Genomic DNA, 10,539 nt, shown 5'->3' on the forward strand with positions numbered 1-10,539 from the left:
GTGTAGGCCCACTATTTCAGTTCAATATTAGTCATTTCATTAATTCGCTTCAATTTGACATATATGTTTCAATAGTTTTTAGTACTACGGTACCTATTTTCAGTGATGTGTTCGAAGACTTTGTATGCCCAAATTGTGTCCAATACTTACATTCTTTATTGCGGGCCTCATTATCTGTCACAGCAGGATATAAGGCCCAGTGACATGATGTTAATTTTTATTGCTCACAGCATTTATGTGTCTGTTTGAATATTCAAAATATTATAGGATAACTATAAAAATATGCTATTTCATTATTTAAAAAGTGCTTAACATCTCCATTTCAAAGAAAGAACATTTTATTCCTTAGGTGGGCCTTATTACCCCCGGTTACCTTACATAATGATATTAAGTGAGACTTAGAATTAATATAAACAAAAATATCAATTATACAAATCTGGCTTTCAGGTAGTAGCGCCCTGTAAAGCAGGTTTGAATAATTTCAAGGAAAAATTGTTCCGGGGCCGGGTATCGATCCCGGAACAATTTTTCCTTGAAATTACTCAAACCTGCTTTACAGGGAGCTACTACCCGAAAGCCAGATTTGTATAATACATTCGTTACTGGAGGTACGTTAACAGAAAGCCACAATTTAAGTCACACAAGTATTTGTGTGCACTCATAGTTGAGTTCTGGCGCCTTGTCAGCTCATTTGAGTCATGTGGATACAAAGGAAAAATTGTGACGGTGTCGTGTATAGTTCCTGGGGTAGCTCAGTCGGAAGAGCGTTCGCACGCTAAGCGAAGGGTCCCGGGATCGATACCCGGCCCCGGAACAATTTTTCCTTGAAATTATTAAAAAATATAAATTATTTCTTTAATTTACTATTCTGACATTTTCTACATTTTGATTAAAAATAAATGTAATATTTTCACTAAATCATTCCCAGTCAATAAAACGGGCGGTATTCTATTCTTTTTTTTTATTGGGTTATTTTACGATGCTGTATCAACATCTCAGGTTATTTAGCATCTGAATGAAATGAAAGTGATAATGCCGGTGAAATGAGTCCGGGGTCCAGCACCGAAAGTTACCCAGCATTTGTTCATATTGGGTTGAGGGAAAACCCCGGAAAAAACCTCAACCAGGTACTTGCCCCAACCGGGATTCGAGCCCGGGCCACCTTGTTTCGCGGCCAGACGCGCTGACCGTTACTCCACAGGTGTGGACTGCGGTATTCTAACATCTAACTGTTTAGACTATCTAAAGTTTAATCAACACATTTGTTTGTTTACTTGTACGCTTCTATTAAATCACATGCACCTACTAAATGCATATTTTGATTGATTTTCATTGCAAAATAGACGTACAAGTCTGTAATAAACTTAAATGTTATTTACCGACATAGACTGCAGATCTTGCCTGTGAACAAGAGCCCTCTTTGGACCCCGCAACTCATAAGTCCGACTCTAGAAGGAATGATAAGAGATAAACGAGAGAATCTCGAGAAAACCCTCAGGAACCTTGGCTTTGTCCATCACAAATAAGACTTCGCCATCACCAGGATTCGAACCTAGGTCCCCAGTTATCGTAAGTCTACTCTGTCAACTAAGATATCAAAGTGGCGAAACTATGTACAAAATCTTATTGAAATCCTCTCCAAGAAAGAAATCCTGCATACGCCACTGCTAAACAGCAGGCAAACGAGATACGTATAACATAATAATTGTTATTAGTTTCGAAGTCGGTCACAGTGAATGACTTCAAATTTCATGGCAGGCATTCATCTACGAGTGAAAACCCCGCTGATGTTTGGATTTAGTCCACTTATCCACGCTCCGTAACACTTTTACCGAGGAGATACAAATGCACTGCTTGTTTGATGATATCTTATCGCAGATATACACAAGCTTAAGTTGCGTTTCTAGAAGAAACGTTAGGGTAAATGAATGATGTATGGAAATTAGTAAATGTGATAATAATTATTAAAAACAGCTTTCCCAACCCGTTGAAGGTCACCATATACATTTCTAAAGTCATTAACATAAGTTTAAGTATAGCCTTGGATTTAATCGTTCATTTAACGACATTTTTAAACTGAAGAGTGTGATTTCAAAACTTGCTCAGTCCATTTGGCTATTTTTATGATTTATACATACATATATACGTAAGAGTTTTTTGAGAACTCTATCATTATATTTTAAGCTTTTTTTTTTTTCTTCCAAAACAACGCCAATCCTTATTTAAAAGTTTGTGTTGTTGAGCATGTCACTTGAAAAGTAGCTCAGTCCGTAGACCGGTTGATGAAAAAACTAGATCAGTCCTTTCATAAAACTGGACTGAACGCGTTTTGGCATCACAATCTTCAATTACAGACGCTGCTTACAATTAGTGTTACTTTACGGCGAGGATGTAGAAAGAGCGAAATAAAATGCTAAGGAGTTCCTGCCTTTTTAGCAAGGCGCCGAAACTTTGTTAACTTATTTGTTAGTTTTTATTTTGGATTGACTCATACACTCACAAACTATACGGATACACAAGATGGGATTCCAGTGACGGGGAGTCAGCTCGACGCCGAACCTCCATCTATAGTCCAGATCAGCTTACTTAATAGCCTAAGTGTGAAACGTAAACATTTTTCCCCTATTACTACATACGCTAATGGATTATAGTGATTTTCAAGATGTCAGGTTGCATTATCTTTTACCAACTTTGTTTCGAATTTCGAGTACTGACAAATACGACAAATGGTAGTTATTTTCTAACCGTTATGTTGGCAGCAATAATTTTTGTTTGCAGAAAAGGAAACTGATTAAATAAAGTATAACTAGCTTGTAAAATTGGTATGTAATTAATAATTAATTAGCAATACCGATATTAATATTAATTTCAATATATAATTCAGTTGTGTTTGTGTTGCGTTGTGATTCCAATTTAACATTACATTCAGGTAGGAGTAATTAAGTTATATATACTGTAGATAGCTTGTAGACCTACTTGGTATGAAACATGCGGACAGAAATATATTTCTTAGTGTTCAGATTTTTATTAAAAAGTCCAAGAGAGGAAATAGCACGGTAGCGACTTAGGAATATATATTTTAAGTAGGGTAATACATTTCAAAGTGGTATTCTATTTTAGGAATTCATTTCACGTGATCAAAATACATTTTTAGATTAGTTCTCATAAATCGTAAACTGTTAAATCAAAGCAATGAATTTCATGCTGTCAGACAAAACACATTTTAATATCAGATCATGCTAATCTACTAATTGCCAACATAATGTGCGAAGGGTCCAGGAGGAAAATATACTCTTCCACAAATTATTTAACCATTTAGAAAACGCCTCGCAACATAAAGATGAGATGTGATAAATAAGTAAGACATTGTTATTGTTAATTACTGTATTATTATTATTATTATTATTATTATTATTATTATTATTATTATTATTTCAGTACGCAGCATTGTGATTTTTCCCTCTTTGGTGATGACTGGTATTAGTTGGCAAGACTGAAGAGACGGCCAAAAATGAACTTTAGGAACTTCACTTACGTGATCCTCACTATTAATACTTCCAGGTAAATCTCTGCGTGCATGGGGCTCTTTAGTGTGTGACCCGTTGCTAAGCAATTGACCTCAGATGTTGAAATTTTCGTAATATTTTATGCATTTAATATTCGAGTATAAACATTTCACGTTAAAATGACTATGGTAAAGTAAAGAAACATACTACAGGCGTCGCTCAGGCGGTAGTACATTTGCCTACTAACCCGGGGCTTCGTTCAGGCGTGAGTTCGAATTTTGCTTGGGCTGATTACCTTGTTGGAGTTTTCCGAGGTTTTTTCCAACTATAAGGCGAATGTCGAGCAATTCCTTGATGAATTCTTTACTCCTCTCGCCAAACACATTTCGCTGTCACAAATTCTATCGACAGTAAATAACCTCGTAGGTGATAAAGCGTCGTTAAATAACCGATTAAAAAAGAAATTAAAGTGGTAACAATAATGATGGTAACTTGTTTTTGGTTGATTATGTATCGACGCCGTATCAGCGACTAGATTATTTGGCGTCGATGGAACTGATGATAGCGAGATAGTATTTGGGGAGATGAGACCGAAGATTCGCCATATGATTACTTGATATTCATTTTAATTGAGAAAATGCTAAAAAAAAATCCAACAAAATAATCAGGCCAAGCAGGAATCAAACCCATGCCCGAGCGCAGCTCCGGGTCGGCAGGCAGACACGCTTACCGCCTAGTTACGCTTGTGGCCTTGGTAACGTGTTAAATATAGCAAGGATATTCAGTAGAACCTTGTCACGTTGTCTGTCTGAACCTCCGGAGTCCGAAATTTCGGTTAATCCGAACGGGAAAGAAGAAAAACTTCACTGTAATTTAGGCATTCTGCTATCATTCTTTGAAGAGTTGAGGAAAATGTTAAAAAATGTTCGTAAGTTTAAACTTTCCATGGCATTGAGGTCGATATTTTTACAAATGGTTTTCAATAAATAATAATTAGCCAAACACTGTTCAATAAGCATCGCAGGTTGTTAAATTACAATAAAAAGAAGTAAAGCGTGGTGTATTAAAGGAATATAAACCTGAAGTATTACATTGGGAAATAAAATTTCCGATAATCCGAATATTTTTCTGTCCAAATTAATAATAATAATAATAATAATAATAATAATAATAATAATAATAATAATAATAATAATAATAATAATAATAATAATAATAATAATAATATAGGACGATTATGGAAATGATTGTAGTGGTGGTAATTATAATGATCATATTCGGGACCGTTTTTTTTTTTTTTTTTTAGCGATTAACGGGAAATGCGACATAGATACACCAAGAAGAAGTATATGCAGATTTTATCACAATGTGTCTGATTTATTATAGCAAATTTATCGCGAATTTTCATGAAAATTATGTAGCCTATGTGAAAAATCATTTCTGCGATAAAAGAGAAACAATGTCATTTTAAAGATGTATACACTATTGACGTATAGGATCATTGATGATCTTTTTTTTTATAAATCTGAATTAAGTAATAATAAAGCTGATTTCAAAGGGTATTGTTGTTATTATTATTATTATTAATGTTATTGTTATTATTATATCATTATTATTATATCACTATCATCGGCCAGTGTATGGGACTGGTGCGCACCCAGCATCGTGATGAATTTGGGGAGCTACGCCAGGTAGTGAAATCGGTTGCTAAAACCAGCTATAATATATGGGGATCATCTTCCTAACTACACGATACCTCCGTTCTGATTGGATGATCGTTCACCTCTGCTGAAGCACATGGACGTGAGGTCAGCAACCGGCTGATCAGCCTTGGTCCTTCCTTCACTTGCTGTCGCGGCATGGATTATTATTATTATTATTATTATTATTATTATTATTATTATTATTATTATTATTATTATTCATGGAGCAGAAATTTGGTCATTGAAGGAAACATTTAAGGGTGCCATTTCAAATTTCTAAAGGGAGATAGCTGGGGGTGGGGTGAACTCTAAAATGCAATTAAGCCTGATTTCAGACTTCTCCCTCAATATAAAAATTGACGTGTTTTTTTGTTTAAATTGAATTCAATTTAAATATTTATTTAGACTGGGAAGTTTTGAAATGAAAGCTCTGTATAATTATATTATTATTATTATTATTATTATTATTATTATTATTATTATTATTATTATTTCCAATTAAGATTGAGTGAGTGTATGTCATTAGGGGAGAGACGGGTTGTATCAGACATCGGGTAATATCGGACAGTGAGTTTCATCTACCACACGATGATAGTACCTGATTACATGGTTACGTTTCTGTGATGTCGCATAGAGAAACGAACCATGTCATTCAGGTACTACCATATGGTGGTAGATGAAAGAAATGCACTGTCCAATACTACCCGACTCTCCCCTATATGCTGGAAAAAATAATAATTACAAAATTTTGACGTAATTACAGCCACATTTTAAATATTTTATTCAGTTTTCACGAAAATTTTTAAACATTTTCACCAAAAACACCTGACTGGTATTATTAGTGATGATATTGGTGGAAATGATATAGTGATAATTCGGTATTTAGTATAGGTCTATATAGCAGAATAGAAAAAAAACAGCATGATGATGATGAATCTCGTTTAGGTCTTCTTGTTTTCTTTCACAACTATAACTCCGTGTAAATAATTTTCTATGATAGAAAGAGGCACTGAAATCTGTTTGTATGCGAGAACGTAACTTGCGCGTTTTCGATATGTCACCAAACGTAGTTTTGTTATATCAATTCGCATTCCCAAAGTACTTTAATTTCGCATTGCATCGTTGATGTCACTGCAAATGTGCGTTTATGCCGTACTTACCTTCATGAGAGCGAAGCGCTGATCGTCTGACAGGTTGAGTGAGGGCGCCATGACAACGGGAATTGCGATCACAGAACGAGTGTACAAACACGTTAGCACAGCGCCAGTCCCACGGGCCAACTAACTGCCACAAAGTCGGCCGCTCCCGTTCTGTCCCCCACTCCGCGCGCTTCCCTGTCCGTCCCATTAGGAGAGCTGGAGAAAAAGAAAAAAGTAATTTGCCTGCGTACAGGTGACAACGCGATGGGTTCGACTGAAAGTCCAATGGTTGTTCTCGACCAGAGTCCTCTCTTCCAGTGGATATTCTGGAATTTATTTACCTACTATTTACGTCATTTGTCCAGAGGTATCGAAATAGGGAGTCTCTTTTCAGCTCATGAGTTAAAGTTCGCGAAGTTACCGGCGTAGCTCAATCGGCTGAAGGCTGATTCACAATAAACCGGGAACGGAAACGACAACGAGAATGGACATAATGTTAAAATAAATGCATTTAAATCTGAGCATTCACAATATGTAATTGTGAATGCTCACATTTAAATACATTTATTTTAACAATATTTCCGTTCTCATTCTCGTTTCCGTTCCCGGTTTATTGTGAACCAGTCTTGAGGCGTTTGCCTGTCGTCCCGAGTTGCGCTCGGGCGTGGGTTCGATTCCCGCTTGGGCTGATTATCTGATTGGTTTTTTTCCGAGGTTCTCCACAACCTTGAGAAGAATGTCAGGTAATCTATGGCAAATTCTCGGCCTCATCTCGCCAAACACCACCTCGCTATTACCAGTCCCATCGACGCTAAATGACCAAGCAGTTGATACAACGCCGTTAAATAACCAACTAAAAAAGTTCGCGAACATTTGCACATTCTTCATTTGAAGTTCAGTATTGCTTAATGCGAAAGTTTTGCTTCTATTTTAATAAAATTACATTCTGGTAGACTGATTGTATCCAAGGGATAAAAATTAAAACAAAATCGTTAAAAAGTAGCCTAATAATAATAATAATAATAATAATAATAATAATAATAATAAATTTATTTAACTGGTGATGTTAATGCGACGGTAATCTGTGAAGAAGCACTCAACTTACAATGAAATATAATTCATTCTTTCATTTTCTATTACAATCAAATTTACTATTTAATATTTACACTCATAAATACTTGAACATACTTTAGCTCACTGTCATTCACGCCCACATTTACACTCGTTCATTTTCATCAATACATATCATGCTAATTCTTGTTCATATTTACTTTCACTTCCACACTCAATCATACTCTCACTTACACCAAGTAAATTTCATCCATTTCAAGTAATATACAAATTTACTCTCGCTAATTCACATTTACATTCAATGCTATTTACACTCGCATTTAATCACATTACGTTCATATTCTCTAACAATTACCGTTCATCCACTCTCATTCAGTACACTTAATCTCACCACTCGCTTATACTTACACTCACACAAGTTTGTTCTCACTAAAACCTACATAATTTCCCATTTGTTAGCACAACCATTGTTTGCACAGTTTCCAGCTCCCTTACACTCTCATCGCTTTCCGTTCGCTCACACCCGCGCCGCGCCGTTTCCCACTCGCCTACACTAGCATCCCTTTCCGCTCGCTCACACCACAACCGTTTCCCACTTGCTCACAACCGCGCCGTTTCCTTTTCGCTTACACCCGCATCACTTTCCGTTCGCTCACAACCGCGCCGTTTCCTTTTCGCTTACACCCGCATCACTTTCCGTTCGCTCACAACCGCGCCGTTTCCTTTTCGCTTACACCCGCATCACTTTCCGTTCGCTCACAACCGCGCCGTTTCCTTTTCGCTTACACCCGCATCACTTTCCGTTCGCTCACACCCGCGCCGTTTTCTTTTCGCTTACACCCGCATCACTTTCCGTTCGCTCACAACCGCGCCGTTTCCTTTTCGCTTACACCCGCATCACTTTCCGTTCGCTCACACCCGCGCCGTTTCCTTTTCACTTACACCCGCATCACTTTCCGTTCGCTCACACCCGCGCCGTTTCCTTTTCGCTTACACCCGCATCACTTTCCGTTCGCTCACACCCGCGCCGTTTCCTTTTCCCTTATATCCGTATCACTTTCCGTTCGCTCACACCCGCGCCGTTTCCTTTTCGCTTACACCCGCATCACTTTCCGTTCGCTCACACCCGCGCCGTTTCCTTTTCACTTACACCCGCATCACTTTCCGTTCGCTCACACCCGCGCCGTTTCCTTTTCGCTTACACCCGCATCACTTTCCGTTCGCTCACACCCGCGCCGTTTCCTTTTCACTTATATCCGTATCACTTTCCGTTCGCTCACACCCGCGCCGTTTCCTTTTCGCTTACACCCGCATCACTTTCCGTTCGCTCACAACCGCGCCGTTTCCCTTTCGCCACACCTGCACCGTTTTTCGCTCGCTTAAGGCTGGTTCACAGTAAACCAGGAACGGAAACAATGAGAACATACATACGTCGTTGTCGTTTCCGTTCCCGGTTTGTGAATCAGTCTTTAAGCCTGGTTCACAATAAATCGGGAACGGAAACGACAAGGAGAACAAGAACGGAAATAATGTTAAAATAAATATATTTAAATGTGAGCGTTCACAATAGTTAATTGTGAATGCTCACATTTAAACACATATATTTTAACAATATTTCCGTTCTAGTTCTCCTTGTCGTTTTCGTTCCCGGTTAATTGTGAACCAGCCTTTACACCCGCACCGTTTCCTACACGGTTAAGGCTCATTCACAATGAAAATTAAACATAACGTAAGCGTTAACTTAAGAATATAAACGTTACGGTAAAATCAAGAAGTCATACCATCATTCACGATGAGAACATAAACATAACAGCAAACATACTTGATAACCATGGAAACATACCAACGACGCCATTTCCTCATATTCTGTCGTATACTTCAATGCTCCACGACTGTGTTCTGTTTGCAAATCACGTAAGCATAAGCATGAAAGTTTGGAGTTTGCAAACTTTCATGTTACGGTAATGTTTATGTCAATGCTTATGTGAATCATTGTGAATGATCCCATTTGGTAGCCTGGGCGCAAACTTCTTTGTTTATGTTACGGCTATGTTTAATTTTCATTGTGAATGGGCCTCTACACCCGCACCGTTTTCCACTCGCTTGCACTCGCATCGCTTTCTGCTCGCTCACACTCTCGCCGTTTCCTCCATGTTTTATACTCGCATCTTTTCCCTCTCGTTCACACCCGCACGCTCACACATTCATTCATGCTTTCAGTCGCATTCACCCACTCACATTCACATTAATTCTCAACCACTGTAGCTCGCGTTATGCTCATATTTGCTTTCAGTTATGCTCACATTCACCCGCACTAACTCTTTCATGTTAACAACTCTTGCTAAAATTCGAACTTTCACATCACATACCTATACTGACTCAGCTGAACTTAAAATCTTCACACTCACATTTGTTCACTTTACGGTTAACATTCACTTCAATCAATTTTTAATTTTCTTACTTCACTCGCTTACTAGCTTCTCGACCGATCTCTTACCTATTCGCTCATCCAATATATATTTATTTATTGTTTCATGCATCCGATCGTTCATCGACTAGCGTACACGTTTAAATATATAATCGTATTTGAAAATCATTACAATATATTATTTTAGCGATTCTCATTTTAACGTATTGTGATTGTTTAACATCTAAGCATTTAGATTAGTTTCCCAGTCTCCGGGGAAAAAATATTGTGTATTGTCCATACAACTTCTTATCCAAACAATTACATCAAAATCGTAGTTCGATAGTATTCGAGTAAAGGAGATTTTTTTTTTTTTTTTTTTTTTTTTTTTTTGTGAAATGGAGTTTTGTCCCACAAGTGAATACATAAAATAAATTCTACAAGTGGGTTAAATGAATTAAGTCGTAGCTCTTTCGGTATGGTCACTATGTACGAGTGTATAAAAGGGTTCAAAACGAAAATTGCGATACTGGACAGGAAAGTAAGTCAGATTCTCCTTTTCTTTACAGATTGTGTTTAAACTGACTTAGTAGTAATATCTTTATCAAATAAGATTTTATTCATATTTATAATTTATATTTTATATTTCTTGTAGCAGATTTTAAAATGTAAAATACATTTATTTTGAGGGTTTGGGAATTTCAATTGAAAAG

General features: G+C 37.2%; 1 protein-coding gene across 1 annotated transcript in view; it reads right to left on the reverse strand.

Annotated features, from left to right (window-relative positions):
- The window catches only part of LOC138692919 (SEC14-like protein 4), a 100,508-nt gene extending 93,979 nt beyond the window's left edge, over positions 1 to 6,529 (reverse strand). The window contains exon 1 of the mRNA XM_069816273.1: positions 6,370 to 6,529. Coding sequence (XP_069672374.1) covers positions 6,370 to 6,420 — 51 coding nt within the window. The 5' untranslated portion in view covers positions 6,421 to 6,529. The remainder of the gene's footprint in view (positions 1 to 6,369) is intronic.
- Positions 6,530 to 10,539: the final 4,010 nt, after the last annotated feature.

This window comes from Periplaneta americana, chromosome 17 (assembly GCF_040183065.1).
Source record: "Periplaneta americana isolate PAMFEO1 chromosome 17, P.americana_PAMFEO1_priV1, whole genome shotgun sequence".
Lineage (NCBI taxonomy): Eukaryota > Metazoa > Arthropoda > Insecta > Blattodea > Blattidae > Periplaneta > Periplaneta americana.